Source organism: Artemia sp. Qi Xiang Cuo, chromosome 3 (genome assembly GCF_049724085.1).
Source record: "Artemia sp. Qi Xiang Cuo chromosome 3, ASM4972408v1, whole genome shotgun sequence".
Taxonomy (NCBI): domain Eukaryota; kingdom Metazoa; phylum Arthropoda; class Branchiopoda; order Anostraca; family Artemiidae; genus Artemia; species Artemia sp. Qi Xiang Cuo.
In genome coordinates, this window is record NC_142796.1 from 90427087 (window position 1) to 90446450 (window position 19364).

Below are 19364 nucleotides of genomic sequence, written 5' to 3' on the forward strand. Positions count from 1 at the left end.
ATCTCTTTTGACTCCTAAAAGTGAACTAGAACTGTCAGTTTCCAAACAATTGAGCACCTGTATAATAAAGTCTATCAATATGATCCATATAAAAACGGCTAGAACGCAACGCTGCTTAACTCCAAAATTAACACGAAACCAGCTGCTAGCCACATTTCCTACCTTAACCGCAACAATGCTAATCTCGTATATACCGATAGTCACTTTAATGTAATTATCTGGTATACCACATAAGAATAGGACCTAAGGCTCTCGTATCAGCTGAATCAAACACTTGCTCGTAATCTACAAAACTGAGTGCTAAATGGGTTTGATAACTCAGCCACTGGTAAATTATTAATCTAAGACTGAAAATTCCGTTGCTTCGTCCTCCCCCCTTCTTAAAACGACACTCTTCTTAAAGAAGAAGATCCTTATCTAAGAAACTCTTATAAGAAATAGAAGAAGAAAACCTTATCTACATCGTCTAAAAAGTATCATCTTACAAAGAAATTTCATCATACTAAGAAGCCAAGCTTATGCCTCTATAATTACCACACTTACGCTTGTCACCTTTCTTAACAAGGGGTAGGGGTTTGATTAAAATTTTAGTAAAATCGCTAGGTACTTCTCCATTTTCCAAAATAAATGTCCAAAATGTTCACTAGTTTATCTTTAGGCTTCATAACGCCCATAAAAAAAAAAAAAAAAAAAAAAAAAAAAAAAACACACCGTATCAGCATCTTTGACCTGATTATTTTTTCTTCCTTTTAGTAGTGTTACTAGTTCTTCCTCAAACAATAAATCTTTCTTCACTTCCAAAGCGTCAAAACATTTTTCTTTTTTCTATATTTTTTTTTGCCGAACATTCTCAAACTGAACATTCTCAAAGTGTTTCTAAAAACAAAATCACATTTAACACGGTATCAGCACCTGTGGCCTGATTATCTTTTCTTCGTTTTAGTACTGTTACTAGTTCTTCCTCAAACAATAAATCTTTCTTCACTTCCAAAGTGTCAAAAACATTTTACTTTTTTCTATATTTTTTTGGTCAAACATTCTCAAAATGTTTTGCCAATTCTTTTAATTCTTTTTTAATCCTAATTGTGGCCGAATCCCTATCTTTAACTGAGACAAGTCAACATTGACTCTTCCATTTTACTTTTTAACACTTCAGTACAATATTTCTCTGTTATTCCGTCTGGGTGTATCTTCTTGATCTCAAGTAATTTTATTCATGGCCTCCACTTCTCACCTTCTTAATTCATAATTTTATTTTTTCTGAAATTCATTTCTTTCTTTTTTTTTTTAAATGATACACGACTCTAAAAGTTCCTGCGAAAGCCCCTCCTCCTCTCTTTAAAAAATAAAACATTTTCACTAGTATTCCTAGCTGCGTTTCAAAGTTTCCCACCTAACCTACCCTGAACGACTTTACAAACTATTTTCCTAAAATTCCATCCATTTTCCATCCATCTTCTACATTGTCAAATTTTAGACACTGCTGTTTAGTATTCAACTGTTCCTGGGAAGTGTCACTCAAACTCTCGTCCTTATGTCAATAAAAAAAAAACAAGTTTTTTCAACTGAAAATAGGGAGCAGCATTAAAAATTTAAACGAACAGAAATTATTACGTATAATGAGGGGGTTCACCCCCGAGTCAATACCGTCGATCTTTACGGTAAAGTTCAAATTTTGTTCCGATTCTTTAAGAAGGATTAAGCATTATTCTATCCATCTTCTACATTGTCAAAATTTTGAAACTGCTGTTTAGTATTCAACTGTTCCTGGGAAGTGTCTCTCAAACTCTCGTCCTTGTGTCAATTTAAATTCAAAAAACAAGTTTTTTCAACCGAAAATAGGGAGCAACATTAAAAATTAAAACGAATAGAAATTATTACGTATATGAGGGGGTTCGTCCCCTAGTTAATAGCTCGCTTTTTACGGTAAAGTCCAAATTTTGTTCCGATTCTTTAAGAATGACTCCTGAATGACAAAGAACGTTTAATTAAAATAAATAGCTCTTTTGAAACTACTAAAAAAAAACTTTGCGTAAAAGTGAGGTATTGACTAGGGACTGAAGCACCTCAGATACTTAATAATTTCTGTTCGTTTTAAGTTTTAATGTTGTTCCTTACTTTCAGTTGAAAAAGCCAGTTCTTTTATTTAATTATTTAAAAAAAATCCACAAAATAAGTTTTTCATAGAAAAGTAAAGAACTCAATTAAACCAAAAAGGAGCAAAAATAACATCAAATAATCTACCAAGCGTGAAACTACAACAAATCAGCATCGATAAATAAATAAAACCCAAAACGAACAGAAATTATAATAAATAACCGAGTCAAACTAAAAAAAAAAGCAGAAATTAACATGAGTAGGGTTAAAATCCCTGTGCCTTCCCAAGGCCCAAACATAATTTGAACTTTACTGAAAAAAAATAAATGTTTTTACTCTTATAACTTTAATAAATCAAATAATATTAACAGTAGTAGGAATGCATCTATTGATGCGACGAGTACAAGATATTTGACCCCCAACGAGGAAGAATCCAACAAGTACAATAGATATGTCTCATTCTCGGCCTGTCTGTTGGTTGTATAGTTTGTTTGCTATGTGGTTTGATGGTACCATTATTTGTTTGTTATATGGTTTGATCTTGTTACATTGTTCTGTTCTGTCTGTTGAGGGTTATGTTGTTTAATGTTGTTTCTTAGTTCTGTTCTGTTTGTTGATGGTTATGTGGTTTTATGTTGTTTCTTTATTCTGTTCTGTTTGTTGATGGTTATGTGGTTTGATGTTTAATACATGTTTCTATGCCTATTTAATACAGACAGAAGTTTACATCATTGCCAGATAAGAGCGAGTCTATCGGACCAGGATCACGTGTCTCTTTCTAGGCCAATCAGGGAGTCGGAAATCGGAACTGAACAAGATCATTGAAACCTATTTCTAGGTCAATGGATTTACGTAAGGTTTCTCTTACATTGCAATTCAACCCCCCCCCCATTGCACTTACTTGCTGAAGGGCCACGAAATGGAGATCAACACCACCGGTTTGGACCTTAAGGGTCGAATGCCGTCATACTTACTCTTACTCACTTACTTTACAATTCAGCCATGATATTTTGTTTATAATGAAGCTGCTAACAAAGGAACATTCAGAAATTTCTTTTAGGGAATTGTTTGGGCAAAACAAATTAATCGATATTTTAGGGATTTTTTGGGTGAAACAGTTTGAGACATTTTAGAGGATGATTTGGGGTGAAACTCTATGGTCCCTATAATAGACAAGTACACAATATTGGATTAGTGAGAGAATTAAGAGCATGAACTATCATTGACTCTAGCCACAATGGACCTCAAACTCCTTGGGCTATCTCTCCACAACCCGCAAGACCCTTTCTCAACATTCCGACTTTTTTGAGAATACCTCGCAATTTTCAATATTGAGGCTCAAATTAAAAGATAAAAAATGTGTAAAAAAAAAGTTGGAAAAATATCAGCTTTGACCTCGCCTTTACCTCAACCTCCAGGGGCCACCTCTCCCCCCCCCCCAAGACCCCTTCCCAACTTTCCAACTATTTTTGAGGACATCCCCCAGTTTTCAATATAGAGCATCAAGTTAGGAATTAAAAATGTGTAAGAAAAAAGTTAGCAGAACGTCAACATTGACCACATCTTTACCTTAACCTCCAGGGGCTACCTCTCCCCAGCCCCCAAGACCCCTTGCCACCATTCCAACTTTTTCTGAGAACACCCCCCCTTTTTTAATATAGAGGCTCAAATTAAGAGTTAAATATGTGTAAGAAAAAATTAGCAGAACGTCAACTTTGACCTCATCTTTCAGGATTTAAACAAGCAAATGTTATGATCATCCAAGTCTTTTAGTTTTTACCTACCAGTTTAAATATGGCATTTAGAATGTTACCCCATTTTTTTTAAGTCCCCCAATGACCTAAAATGTCTCCCCGTTATGACTTCTGTATTTACGAACCTTATTGCATCAGCTATTCATGCAAACATTCATCAATAAAATAAATATTAAAAAAAAATTTTTTCACTATAAAAATTAAGACACAGCAAAAACATCATTTTCCAAACACATTTTTGACTGATCTGCTAAAATAAATGGCTAAAAACAGTTTGCAGACGTTCACGAAATTTTGAAAAGTTCATTGTTTCTATAGTCTGGGTGTCATGTGAAACAATCTTGCTTATTTCCACCAGAATAGATTGCACTATTAGCGATATCTAATAATGACAAAAAGTTAGATCATTTTCTTGGGAGTGAAACAAAGCTCCTTTCAAATTAGTTAGAGAAAATATTAAACAATGTAGGCGACTCACGAAAAAAATATTTTTAGGGGGTGGGGGATCGGGTTTGCGTAATTCTAACCAGTCTGAAGGAGAGGGATACGAATTATTTGCAAAATTAATGCCTATGAGATATTTTTAGCCCCTGTAAATTATGTAAAACAAGGGGGATACTAACCGCCATTTAGAGTGCATATTTTTTTTTATGTATCTTGAAATGTCTTGCAGGAAAACGAGAGCCAAATATTCCTTTTTTCTAGCTTTCTTTCGATAAAGTTCCTTTTAAATTCTCAGAGGGGGGAGCGTGAAAATTATGGTGTTTAACTTTTATAGTATTAGTCTAGAAAGCCATGTCTTTAATTTAGGGGAGTGGGGTTGCATGAAGTCTATATTAAGTCTAAATTGGCTAGCATTTTTACCTATGATTGCAAATCTTAGGCCTATTTGCTGGGTTAACAATCTTTTGTATCTAATTTAAAGCCTAAATGCTGGAACTGTATTAACAAGTCTATATCTAAATACCCCCTGTTTCTTGAGCTTATAACATTTCGAAAGTTATGCTATGGCTTTGTGACCTACGGAACTATCTAAATTTGACGATTTACCCCCTCACCCACAATTCCCAGTTTTTTCTTTAGCCCATTAGCTTAGAGTTTTAATTAGAGTTATAGTTTAGTTTAGTTTTAGTAATGAGTTTCTTTTTAGCTGTAGTTTAGTTTTAGTTTAGAGTTATAGTTATAGTTATAGTTTTAGTTTAGTTTTAGTTAAGAGTCTTAGCTTAGAGTTTTAGTTTCGAGTCTTAGCTTAGAGTTTTAGTTAGAGTTATAGTTTAGTTTAGTTTTAGTTAAGAGATTTAGTTTAGATTCTTAGCTTAGAGTTTTAGTTACATTTATAGTTTAGAGTATTAGTTTAGAGTTTTAGTTTAGATTTTTAACATAAAGTTTTAGTTTAAAGTTGTAGTTTAGTTATAGTTGAGAGTTTTAGAGTTTAGAGTTTTAGCTTAGAATCTTAGCTTAGAGTTTTAGTTAGAGTTATAGTTTAGTTTAGTTTTATTTAAGAGTTTTAGTTTAGAGTTATAGTTTAGTTATAGTTAAGAGTTTTAGAGTTTAGAGTTTTAGCTTAGAGTCGTAGCTTTGAGTTTTAGTTATGAGTTATAGTTTAGTTTAGTTGTAGTTTAGAGTCTAGAGTTTCAAGTTAGAGTCTCAGCTCCTAGAGTTTTAGTTGGAGTTATATTTTATTTTAGTTTTAGTTAAGAGTTTTTTTTTGGACTTGTAGTTTAGTTTTAGTTAAGAGTTTTAGTTTAGAGTTTTAGCCTAGAGTCTTAGCTTTAGAGTTTTTAGTTAAACTTATAGTTTAGTTTAGTATTAGTTAAGAGTTTTAGATTAGAGTTGTAGTTTAGTTTTAGTTAAGATTTTTAGTTTTGAGTTGTAGTTTAGTTTTAGTTGAGAGTTTTAGTTTAGAGTTCTAGGTTAGTTTTAGTTAATAGTTTTAGTTTAGAGTTTAGAGTTTTAGCTTAAAGTCTTATCTTAGAGATTTAGTTAGAGTTATAGCAAATAAACCTAAAATTTGCGATCATAGGTAAAAAGGCTAGCCAATTTACACTTAATATAGACTTCATGCAACCCCACTCCCCTAAATTAAAGAAATTGCTTTCTAGCCTAATACTATCAAAGTTAAAAACCATAGTTTTCATGCCCTCCCCCCCTGAGAATATAAAAGAAACTTTATCGAAAAAAAGCTAGAAAAAATAAATATTGGCTCTCGTTTTCCTGCAAGACATTTCAAGATATATCTAAAACAATATGCACTCTAAATGGCGGTTAGCACCCCCCCGCCTTTTACATAATTTACAGTTGCTAAAAATATCTCATAGGCATTATTTTTGCAAATAATTCGTTTCCCTCTTTTTCAGACTGGTTAGAATTACGCACACACGATCCCCCACCCCCTAAAAAATATTATTTTTCATTAGTCACCTACATTGATTAATATTTTCACTAATTAATTTGAAAGGAGCTTTGTTTCACTCTTAAGAAAATGATATAACTTTTTGTCATTATTAGATATCGCTAATACTGCAATCTATTCTGGTGGAAATAAGAAAGATTGTTTCACATGACACCCGGACTATAGAAACAATGAACTTTTCAACGTTTCATGAACGTTTGTTTACTATTTCTAGCCATTTATTTTAGCAGATCGGTCAAAAATGTGTATGGAAAAAGACGTTTTCACTGTGTCTGAATATTTATAGTGACGAAAATTTCTTTTAATATGGATTTTGTTGGTGGATGTTTGTATGAATAGTTGTTGCGCTAAGGTTCGTAAATACAAACGTCATAATGGGGAAACATTTTAGGTCATTGGGGGACTTTAAAAAAAGGGGTAACATTCTAAATTCTATATTTGAAAATGTTAGGTAAAAATTAATAGAGTTGGATGTTCAAAACATTCGCTTGTCTAAATCCTGAAAGATAAGGTCAATGTTGACGTTCTGCTAGCTTTTTTCTTAAACATTTTTAACTCTTAATTTGAGCCTCTATATTGAAAATTGGGGGGTGTCCTAAAAACACCTGGAATGGTGGGAACGGGTCTTGGGGACTGGGGAGAGGCTGCCCCTGGAGGTTGAGGTAAAGATGAGGTCAATGTTGACGTTCTTCTAACTTTTTTCTTGTACATTTTTAACTCTTAATTTGAGCCTTTACATTGAAAATTGGGGGGAGGGGTGTCCTAAAAAAAGTTGGAATAGTGGGAAGGGGTCTTGGGGGCTGTGGAGAGGTGGTCCCTGGAGGATGAGGTAAAGATGAGGTCAATGTTGATGTTATGCTAACTTTTTTCTTACACGGTTTTAACTTTTAATTTGAGCCTTTATATTGAAAATTGGGGGATGTCCTAAAAAAAGTTGGAATGGTGGGAAGTGGTCTTGGGGTTTGGGGAGAGGTGGCCCTGGAGGTTGAGGTAAAGATGAGGTCAACGTTGACGTTCTGCTAACTTCCTTCTTACAGATTTTTGACTATTAATTTGAGCCTCTATATTGAAAATTAGGGAGTGTCCTAAAAAGTTGGAATGGTGGGAAGGGGTTTTGGGGGGGGGGGAGAGGTAGCACCTGGAGGTTGAGGTAAAGATGAGGTCAATGTTGACGTTTTGCTAACTTTTTTCTTAAACATTTTTAACTCTGAATTTTAGCCTATATATTGATAATTGGGGGGGGGGGGGTGTCCTAAAAAAGTTGGAATGGAAGGAAGGGGTCTTGGGGGCTGGGGAGAGGTGGCCCCTGGAGGTTGAGGTAAAGATGAGGTCAATGTTGATGCTCTGCTAACTTTTTTCTTACACATTTTTAATTCTTAATTTCAGCCTCTATATTGAAAATTGGGGGGTGTCCTTCAAAAAAAGTTGGAATGGTGGGAAGGGGTCTTTGGAGTTGGGGAGAGGTGGCCCTGGAGGTTGAGGTCAATTGTGGTTAGAGTCATTGATGGTTCATATTCATAATTCTCTCACTAATCCAATATTGTGTACTTGTCCATTATAGCGACCATAGAGTCGCTATAATGGACATCGCGATCAAGTCGCAAATCACCCTCTTAAATATCTCAAACTGTTTCACCCAAAAAATCCTCAAAATGTCGATTAATTTGTTTCGCCCAAATAATCCCCTAGAAGTAATTTCTGAATGTTCCTTCGTTAGCATGTTCATTATAAACAAAACCTCAAGGCTGAATTGCGAAGTAAGAGAAACCTTACGTAAATCCATTGACCTAGAAATAGGTGTCAATGATTTTGTCCTGTTCGTATTTCCGACTCCCTGATTGACCTAGACAGAGACACATGATCCTGTCCCGTTAGACTTACTTTTATCTGGCAATGATGTAAACTTCTGTCTGCATTAAATAGGCATAGAAAAATGTATTAAACATCAAACCACATAAATATCAACAAACAGAATAGAACAAAGAAACAACATCAAACTACATAACCATCAATAAACAGAACAGAACTAAGAAACAACATCAAACCACATAACCATCAAAAAACAAAACAAAACTAAGAAACAAGATCAAACCATATAACCAACAAACAATAAAACCATCAAACCAAATAACCAACAAACTATATAACCATCAGACAGGCCTAGACTGAGATATGTCATCTTGTACTCGTAGAATTCTTCCTCGTTAGGGGTCAATGATCTTGTACTCGTCGCATCAATAGATGCATTCCTACTATAACATTTTGATTACTAAATATCAGTATATGTATATTAAACTGACAATGCACAGTCATTTGTATCTTTTCCAGTAAAGTGCAAATTATGTTCAGGCCTCGGGAAGGCATAGCGATTTTGAGCCCTACTCAAGTTAATTTATGTTCTTTTTTAATTTGATTCGGTTATTTATTGTAATTTCTGTTCGTTTTGGGTTTTCTTTATTTATCGATGCTGAGTTGTGGTAGTTTCACGTTTGGTAGATTATTAAATAAAAAAAAACAAGTTTTTTAAACTGAAAGTAAGGAGCGACATTAAAACTTAAAACGAACAGAAATTATTCCGTATATGAAAGGGACTGTTCCCTCCTCACCGCCTCGCTCTTTACGCTAAAGTTTTTTATTGTTTAAAAAAATAAGGTTGTGAGACAGAGTCAAACTTTAGCCTAAAGAGCGAGGCGGTGAGGAGGGGACAGCCACTTTCATATACGGAATAATTCCTGTTCGTTTTAAGTTTTATTGTCGCTCCTTACTTTCAGTTTAAAAAAACTTGTTTTTTTTATTTAATTTTTGAACGTTTTTGAATAAATGCAGGTTTTGATCTTGGCTCACCGTACATGAATAATTAAAACAAAATTTTCATATTATAATTTACTTTTATTAAGTTAAACGGCTTTCTCGAAACTTGTTTAATTTTATTTACGAACGTTTTTATTAGTAATAAATATACGCAACTTACGAATTAACTTACGTAACGAACTTCTATATTCATATATTTTTAATACGTTTATTAGGGGGTTCGCCCCCTAGTCCAATACCTTGTTCTTTAAGCGAAAGTTTGAATTGTGTTCCAATTCTTTAAAAATGACCGCTTAATCACAAAGGCCGTTAATTAGAATAAATAGCTCTTATGAAAGTACTAAAGAAATCTTCGGCTTAAAGAGCGAGGCATTGACTACGGGGTGAACCCAATTATATATGTAATATTTTCTGTTCGTTTAAAGTTTCGATGTTGCTGCTGTTGCAGTTGAAATACTTGTTTTTTATATTAAATTTCTATTCTTTTTTTAAATAATGCTGGGAAGTCCGGCGTCCCCTTCAAAGCAATGTCCCTTCCCCCATGAAAACTTCCTTCATGGAAAAATCCTCCCAAATAACCTCCCCCCCCCCCCCCACTACCAGGAAAAATCTACCCTGAAAACGTCTGTATACTTCCAAATAACCAATACTATATGTTAACATTGGGTAAGGTTCATAACGTTCAGCCCTCCCCCCGGGAACTTCGGGGGATTAAGTCATCCTAAAAGACACACTTATAATATTTTCGAACATGCTGAACAAAATGGCTATCCCAAAATTTTGATCAGGTGACTTTTGGAAAAAAATGAGCGTGGGAGGGGGCTTAGTTGCCCTCCATTTTTTTGGTCACTTATAAAGGGCACTAGAACTTTCAATTTTCATTCCAATGAGCCCTCCCACGATATTCTAGGACAACTGGGTCGATACGATCACCCCTGGGGAAAAAACAAACAAAAAACAAACAAACAAATAAACACGCACCCGTGATCTTTCTTCTGGCAAAAAATGCAAAATTCCACATTTTTGTAGATGGGAGCTTGAAATCTCTACAGTAGGGTTCTGTGATACTCGGAATATGATGGTGTAATTTTCATTAAGGTTCTATAATTTTTAGGGGGTCTTACCCCCTTTTTTCGAAAATCAGCCAAATCTTCTCTTTGAAAGACTTATTGATGGGTAGGATTAAACTTGATGAAACTTATATATTTGAAATCAGCATTAAAATGTGATTCTTTTGATGTATCTTTTTGTATCAAAATACCGTTTTCTAGAGTTTCGGTTACCATTGAGCCGGGTCGCTCCTTACAGTTCGTTACCACGAACTGTTTGATTTGATTTTTGCTCATTTTTGGTTTAATAGAGTCCTTTATTTTTCTTTGAAAGACTTATTTTGCAGAAAAAGTTTTTTTTAATTAATTTCTGTTCGTTTTATATTGACAAAGTCTTTTAAGAGCAGAAGTAGCCCCGAAAGTTTTAGCATAATACCCTCAGTCGTTCTTGGGATACTGCTGAGATAACTTATCGGGAATTAGCATTAACACACTGCATTTTGATTTAATCGTAAGGCAACATTTAGTTTTTAAACGTAATGGGCAGATGGAAGGGTTGGCGTGGGAGGTGGACTAGTTACCCTCCAATCACTTTCGACTATTAAAAAGGACATTAGCCCTTTCTATTTTCAATCAAATGAACTCTTTTCGAAGTTCCTAAGAAAGCTCCTTCAATACGAAGTGCCCTGGTTTAAACCAAAAAAAGAAAACAATAATAAAACATTGTACCCACACCGATCGTTACTGTAAAATTGTCAAGCCTTCCAATCTTCCGACTATTAAAAAGGGCACTAGCCCTTTCAATTTCCAATCGAACGAGCCCTTTTTGAGTTTCTATGACCACACTTTATATAAGCACCTTATATGCCCCCAGGGAATAAATTACAACCCTTGCTCTGAGGGCTGTGAGGAGGTTGTCATCTTCAAAGACCTAATTTACAGAACTTTTAACTATGTTAAACAAAATGGCTATCTCAAAATTTTGATTGGATGTGCTTCGGGATATGGTGGACGTGAGAGGGGCGTTAGTTCTCCTATCCCTTTCAACTATTAAAAAAGGACTAGCCCTTTCAATTTCAAATCGAATAAACCCTATTGAAGTTTCTACGACAACGCTTTCAATAAAAACTTTATGTGCCCCCAGAGGATAACTTATAACCCTTGCCCTGATGACTGGCGGGAGGGATGTGTCATCCTCGAAGACCCAGTTTCCAGAACTTTTAACTACATTGAAGAAAATTGCTATCTCAAAATTTTGATTGGATGTGTTTGGGGAAATGGTGGGCGTGATAGGAGGATTAGTTGCCCTCCCATTACTTCCGACTATTAAAAAGGGCACCAGCCCTTTCAATTTCAAATCGAATGAGCCCTTTTTGAAATTTCTACGACAACGCTTTCTATAAAAACCTTATATGCCCCAGGGTATAACTTACAACCCTTGACCTGAGGGCTGTGAGAGAGTTGTTATCCTCAAAGACATAATTTCAGGGACTTTCAACTACGTTGAACAATATGGCTATCTCAAAATTTTGACTTTATGTGTTTGGAGAAATGGTGGGCGTGACAAGGGGGGTTACTTGCCGTCCAATCACTTTCGACTATTAAAAAAGGCACTAGCCTTTTCAATTTTCAATCGAATGATTCCTTTTTGAAGTTTCTTCGACAACGCTTTCTATAAAAAAAACCTTATATGCCCCCAGGGCATAACTTACAACCCTCGCCGTGAGGGCTGTGGGGGGAGTTTCATCCTCAAAACATAAGTTTCAGACTTTTTAACTACGTCGAACATGTTTCTACAACATCACTATGTATAAAAACCTTCTATGACCCCAGGGCATAAGTTACAAACCTTGCCCCGAGGGCTCTTAGAGGGTTATTATCCTCAAAGACCTAATTTCTAAAAATTATAACTACGTTGAACAAAATGGGTATCTAACAATTTGTGTTTGGGGAAAAGGTGGGTGTGAGAGGGGGGTTAGTTACCCTCAAATCATTTTAGACTATTAAAAAGGGCACTATCCCTTCGGATTTTCAATCGAATGAGCTCTTTTTCAAGTTTCTACGACAAAGCTTTCAGTAAAAACCTGATATGCCTCCAGGGCATAGCTTACAACCCCTACCCTGAGGGTTCTGGGGGGAGTTTCTTCCTCTTAGATATAATTGCCGGACCGTTCAACTACTTTGAACAAAGTGGCCATCTCAAAATTTTGATGGGATGTATTTGGATAAATGGTGGGCGTGTTGGAGGGGTGTTAGTTGCCATCCAATAAGTTTCAACTATTAAAAAGGGCACTAGCCATTTCAATTTCCAATCAAATAAGCCCTTTTTGAAGTTTCTACGACAACGCTTTTTATAAGAAACCTTATATGTCCCCAGGGCATAATTTACAACCCTTGCCCCGAACCTCTGGGGAGGGGTTGTCATCCTCAAAGCCTGAATTTCCGAATCTTGCAACCATGTTGAAGCAAATTTTCTTTTAAATGTGTTGGTTTTATTTGCTTGATGAGATTATGAGCATGAGAGGTGGCGTTAGTTGCCCTTCAAACAATTCTGACTCTTGAAAAGGACACTAGCCTTTTAAATTTCCAACCGAACAAGCCTTTTTTGAAGTTTTTACGAGAGCGCTTTCTATAAAAACCCTATGAGCCCCCAGGGCATAACTTACAACCCTTGTGCTGAGGGCTGTGGGGGAGTGTCCTCTTCAAAAACATAATTTCTTTTAGGGCACAAGCCACTCCAAGTTCCAATCGAATGAGCCCTTTTCGAAGTTTCTACGACAACTCCTTCGATATGAAGTGCCCTGGTCTAAGACCAAGAAACCCCCCCCCCCATAAAAAAAATAATACAGTGTGCCAACATCGTTCTTTACTTAGGCAGCGTTAATGCACTGCCTATGATTTCTGACCGTTCTTTATATAATACTGGGAAATCTGACGCCCCCTACATAGAAATGTCCCTTCCCCCATGAAAACTTCCTCCATGGAAAGATCATCCCTCGCAACCCCGTCCCCCGACCCCCTCCCCTACATATATAGGGAAAACCATGAAAACATCTGTATACTTCCCAACAAGGCCGTACCCACAGTGGGGGGGGGGGGGGTTAAGGGGGTTTGAACCTCTCTCGAAATGTTTTCTCGACTCCTAAAAATGGATATAAACAAATTTTGTATCCAGTTTTTGAGGGTTTTTTGTGTAACCCCCCCCCCCGAAAACAAATCTTTGAGTAAAACCCCCTCCTAAAAAAAATCCTGGGTACGGTCTTGCTTCCCAATAACCAATATTATATGTAAAAAATGGCAAAGTTCATAGCTTGCAGCCCTTCCCCCGAGGACTGTGGGAGATTAAGTCATTTTCAAAGAAATATTTATTAAATTTTTCCACTAGGCTTAAGAAATGGCTTAAAATTTTGATCGGGTGACTTTTGGAAAAAAATGAGCGTGGGAGGGGGCCTAGTTGCCCTCCAATTTTTTGGTGACTTAAAAAGGGCACTAGAACTTTTAATTGCCATTCGAATGAGCCTTCTTGCGATATTTTAGGACCACTGGGTTGATAGAATCACCCCTAGGAAAAAAATAAAATAAATAAACACGCACCCGTGATCTTTTTTCCGACAAAAAATACAAAATTGCACACTTTTGCAGATAGGTGCTTGAAACCTCTACAGTAGGGTTCTCTGATACGCAGAATCTGCTGGTATGATTTTCATTAAGATTCTTTGACTTCTAGGGGTTTTTCCTTTTTTTTGTAAAATAAGGCAAATTTTCCCAGGCTCGTAACTTTTGATGGTAAGACTAAAATTGATGAAACCTTTATATTTGAAAACAGCATAAAAATGCGATTCTTTTGATGTATGTAGTGGTATCCAAATTCCGTTTTTTGGAGTTTCGATTACTATTGAGCCGGGTCGCTCCTTACTTACAGTTCGTTACCACGAACTGTCTGACAGCTGTCTGTTATAATGCTCGCCTATTGAAGCTGAATCACCCGTTTTCAGTATTGCTCTAATAACTTATTGAATTACTTTTTGTGTTTGTTTGTTCTTTTACTTATTGTGATTTTTCTTTTTTGTTTTAGGGGTGCAGAATTTTGGTATTTTGACGAAATCTTGTCCGGGGTAGTCAAAACCAGGATAAGCGGGCAGTGGGGTATTCTTGTCCGGGTATTGGGCATTTCAAATACGAAAGCTGTACCGACATTCCTAAGTGCGTGAACTTTAGAATGGTTTACATTTCTTGAACTTTAGAAATTGTTACAGTCCAACAATAATAACTTACTACGAGTGTAAGCTATTACACTTTTAATTCAAAGCAATTTTTTTCAGCTGGTGACTGGAATGGTATTGCTGTTATCGACAGCCTCTAGTTACCCCAATCTTCGACCTAAAAACCTTGCTAACCTATCAACTAAATAAAGCTTACCATTTACGGCAAATCTGTCCATTTCCACGGCAAGCAATGTCTGCTGGCGGAAGGTGAGTTTTCTTCCAACTTCATCATATATTGGAGTCATAAATACACGAAAACAGACTCTTCTTGGGGTTCTTGTGTCATTTCTTACCTAAAATAATTAAAATATTAATCAACGACCATACGCAAACCCCCAATTTTTCAGTCCATTTTCTTTCAGGATTCTTTCTCATCTGATATCTATCTCCCCCTTCTTTTAATAATTCACTCAGGAATTTCCTAACTTTAATACTCTTCGCCCTTGATTTTATTTTATTTTTTGCTTGATCTTTTTTTTTTTCACTCAGCAATGTTGACCGCGTGTTCTCTAAATTCTCTACTTTCTCTGTTTCTGGTTCTTTCCTTATTTTTCTTTAATTATTTAGTTTTGTTTATTCAGTTTTGATTATTTCAGTTTTTCAAAAACTGAACTACGAATAAAATCTGCCTTGGATGGAAATATGGATACAAAAAGTAGTTTAGTATTATTTTTAGACAAGCGAAATAAGTCACAGCCAATGTTATGGACCTTTATCATATGCAGTACAATAGTGCTACCTAAGTAAAGAGTCATGTAGGCACAATGTAATTTTTTTCTGACCAAGGCAGTTCGTATAGAAAGAATTGTCGTGAAAACCTCGAACAAGCTAATTTGATTGGAAATTAAAAGTTCTTGTGGCTTTGGAGGTGATTGGAGTGTAACCGGTCCCCTCTCCACACCCATCATTTCTCTAAACAAATACTGTCAATGTTTTGAGAACACCATTTTATTAAACAAAGTTGAAAGGTTGTTAAACAAAGTTATATCTTCGGGTGTGTCACTCCCCACAGCCCTTAGCGCATGGGCCATACGCTATACTAGTTGCCCATTGTTTTCATGTACAGTTTTTATGGAGGGGTGGTCGTACAAGCTTTGGAGGGGGCTCATTCCATTAGACATCGGAAGTTTTAATGTTATTTTTAGGAGCCAAAAGCGATCGAAGGACAACTAGTCCCCAACCCTTCTTCCCAAAATCCATTCAATCTAAATTTTGAGATAGTCATTTACTTCAAAACAGTCCAAAGATCATATAACAACGCCTCCAAGATTGACACAGACCCTTAGAGCCTGAGGGCAAGGACTGTAAGTTGTGACCCAGGGGCATATAAAGTTTCTATGGAGGAAATGGTTGCACAAACCTTGGAGGATGCTCATTTGAAAGGAAATTGGAAGTTCTAGTTCTCTTTTGAAGAGTCAAAAGTGGTTGGAGGGAAACTCCCCCCCTTCTAGCTGTCTTTTCTCCAAATCCATTCGATCGAAATTTTGAGAAAGGCATTTCGTCCAAAATAGTCCAAGGATCATATAGTAATACCTCCAGGGTTAAAAAACTCAGAGCCAGGAGGCAAGGGTTGTAAGTTAGGCTCCTGCTGCAAATTAAGTTTTTATGAAAGGGGTGGTCATATAAACTTTAGAGGAGGCTCATTTGATTAGAAATTGAAAGTTCCTGCTATCTTTTTAAAAGTCAAAGGTGATCGAAGAGCAACTAGTCCACCCACGCCCTCTTTTCCACAAATTTATCTGATCGAAATATTGAAATAGCCATTTTGATCAAAATAGTCCAAAGATCAAATAACAATGCCTCGAGGGTTGACACAGCCTCCCAGAGACCGGGGACAAGGGTTCTAAGCTGTGCAACGGTGGAACATAAAGGTTTTATTGAAATTGAAAGTTCTATTGCCCTTTTTAGGAGTCAAAAGCTATTGGAAGGCAACCAGATCCCCCCTCCCCCGCATACACCCATAATTTCCCAAAAGACATCCAATTTAAATTTTTAGACAGCTATTTTGTTCAGCATAGTTGAAAGATCAAATAATTATGTCTTTGGGGTGTTACCCTTTTCTCCACTGTCCTTAGGACAAGGGCTGCAATTTTGGCAATTCTCCCATTTTTTACATACTTTACATACTTGGTAACTCTGCCTGTCATCGGCTTCATTGAGGTGACAGCCTGTCCCAAGCCAGGATGAAGGAGGAGGGTTGGGCGACTGGTTTGCTACCTGTCCCTGTAAAAAACACCCAGCAACGGAAAAGTTGACAATAGCCTCGGATGAATAACCTTCTTCCCCAGCGCGCCCCCAGACACGATTCTTGACTACAAAAAAAACAACGAAAATTGGATTCTGTAACGTTTGAGCTATGAGTCAGTCATCACAGACCGAGCAAGTTATCAGAGAGATGAAACCCTAAGTGAAATTTGGTGGAAAGGTATGGGCCATGAGAACCTGGAGGATGGATATGTGTTATTCTACAGTAGTGATGACACCCATCATAGATCAGGGGTAGGAATACTGTTGTCCCACGAAGCTCATCGATCTGTTCTCAAATGGACACCCGTGAATGACAGGATAATGTTAGCTCAATTCGTTACAGAGCACACGAAGTTCTCAGTGATCGTGCGATATGCGCCTACAAATGAGGTGGATGAGGATGCTAAGGACATTTTTTACGAAACATTACAGGCTGTTACTAAAGACATCCCCAAGCATGATGTACAGTGTGTTCTTGGTGACTTAAATGCAAAAGTGAGAAGTGATCGTCAGTATTGTCCTGAAGTTTCAGATCAGCATGGACTTGGCGAAACAAATGAAAATGGCGCGTTACTAGTAGACTATGCACTAAGTAATGACCTTGTCGTTGCCGGAACTTTTTTCGACCACAAAGCAGTGCATAAGTGCATATGGACGTCACCAGACGGCTCAACTCAGGAATCAAATAGACCATTGTCTGATCTCCCGCAGGTGGCGCACAAGCCTTTTAGATGTACGTGGGTACAGAGGAGCTGACGTACAGTCCGATCATAGGCTTATGGTCGCTCGCGTGCAGATCAAACTTCGTGCCCCTAAGATACCAGTTCAAACCTAAAGAAACCTTACGATACGGATAAACTTCATGACCATAAGCTTCACAGAGAGTTTCGTATCACTCATCAAAATAATTTTGATGCTCTAGCAGTGGGAGCCAGCGTACCAGAAAGCATTGAAATGAAGTGGGACACCATAAAAAATGTATACACTACGGTCGTTGAAGAAAAAATGGGGCTCAGAAAGAAACCAAAGGAAAGATGGATCTGCTACATCACCTGGAAGTTTATTGATGAGCATTTGGTACTTAAGCAGACCTTACTGACTGCCGCCACACGGTGTGTAATGACAGCTTCCCAGCTTCTCTACAAGAAGAAGGACAAAGAAATTAAAAAGAGAACTAGGAAGGATAAAAGACTTTTCCTCGAAATTACAGCTGCGCTAGCAGAGGAAGCTGCTAAAAAGGGTGATTTTAAAACTGTTTACCGGCTGACTAATGAGATGGTTGGGAAACAGAGCAGCAGAATCACCCTGGTAAAAGACGAGACTGGATTATTTTATCATATCCTGATAAAATTGACGAAAGGTGGGCTGTCCACTTCGAGAAATTATTAAATAGACCAAGACCCAGTGACCGAGAAAATATACCTTATACCCCCTTTTTACAACTTGACATAAATACAGACCTGCCAAGCCCTGCCAAGGTCATGTATGCAGCAAGAAAGCGGAAAAACGGACGAGCTCCTGGCATAGATGGAATCCTAGCAGAAATGCTAAAATATTCAAGAAGAACATGCCTCTCTGTGTGGATCGCCCTTTTCACCAATAAATGGAATATAGGGAAGGTTCCACGTGAATGGACCAAGGGGATATTGGTGAAAATCTTGAAAAAGGGAGACACAATGGTGTGCGATATTTGGAGAGGTATCAACCTTCTGCCAGTACTGTGCAAACTTTTGGCTTTCATTATATTGTACCGGGTACGAGATGCACTTGATACAGATCTGCGAGAAGAACAGCATGGTTTTAGAACCGGCAGACCGTGCTCTGACTTGATATTTGTACTGAGAACGCTTGTCGAGGAATCAAAAGAGGGGAACAACATGTTATATCTACTATTTATTGACTTCAAAAAGGCGTTTGACTCAGTGGACCGAGAATGCTGGTGGAGAGTCCTTAAGTATTATGGGGTTCCAGAAAAACTAGTGAGCATGATATATCCCCTGTACGAAGAGTCCGAGTGCTGCGTTAAGACCGAAAATGGCACAACCAAATTTTTCGAGATAATGTGGTGGGCGTCAGGGATGCGTACTTTCCCAATTTCTTTTTGTAATTATAATGTCTCTAGATCAGTCTTCATCTAGACTCTAGAGCGTGTGGTGTAAAGAACTCTTTTTTGGATAAAACCCTGTTCTACGTTGTGAGTAATTTCCCAGTGGACACTTATTTAAAGACTTTTTATAATCAGCTTATCTATGGTTTGTTTATTTTGTGACCGCTGTGAAAACCGCTGTGATTTCCCCTGGGAACAATTATTTTAGCTCAGTGTTGCCGATTGGAAGTTGCCGATAGAAGATTTTATTGCGCAAATCTTATAAGCAATTTTCAACCTTTTCTTAAGGTGCGTCGACAGTACCGCGTTGTTTTCGGGATGTCGATGGAAATGGAGAACAAATTATTCTTGAATGCTGTGTTGAACTTCGTGAGCCGTAGTATGGAAAGAGGAGAAAAACTGGAGGGAATAATTGATACAGTGGTCGGATTTTTCACACCAGAAGAAATTCTGAAAGCCAAAGAATCGCTGCATCAACTAATGCAGTTTACAACCCGCTGTAAAATTCACGCAAAAGATAAAACCGAGTTTTACGGACATTTGCAGATGGATTCACCAAGCTCAGGCCAAGAAGACCAAATTGCCAACTTTTGTTATTGATTCTCCCTGCACAGTCCCAGC

The 19364-nt window shown here is 37.1% G+C and overlaps 1 protein-coding gene across 1 annotated transcript in view; it reads right to left on the reverse strand.

The window, feature by feature from the left end:
* LOC148954734 (phenoloxidase 2-like) overlaps nt 1-19364 on the reverse strand; it is a 148580-nt gene that overhangs the window by 16103 nt on the left and 113113 nt on the right. The window contains exon 11 of the mRNA XM_089086717.1: nt 14544-14682. Within this exon, the coding sequence (XP_088942843.1) occupies nt 14544-14682 (139 nt within the window). The remainder of the gene's footprint in view (nt 1-14543; nt 14683-19364) is intronic.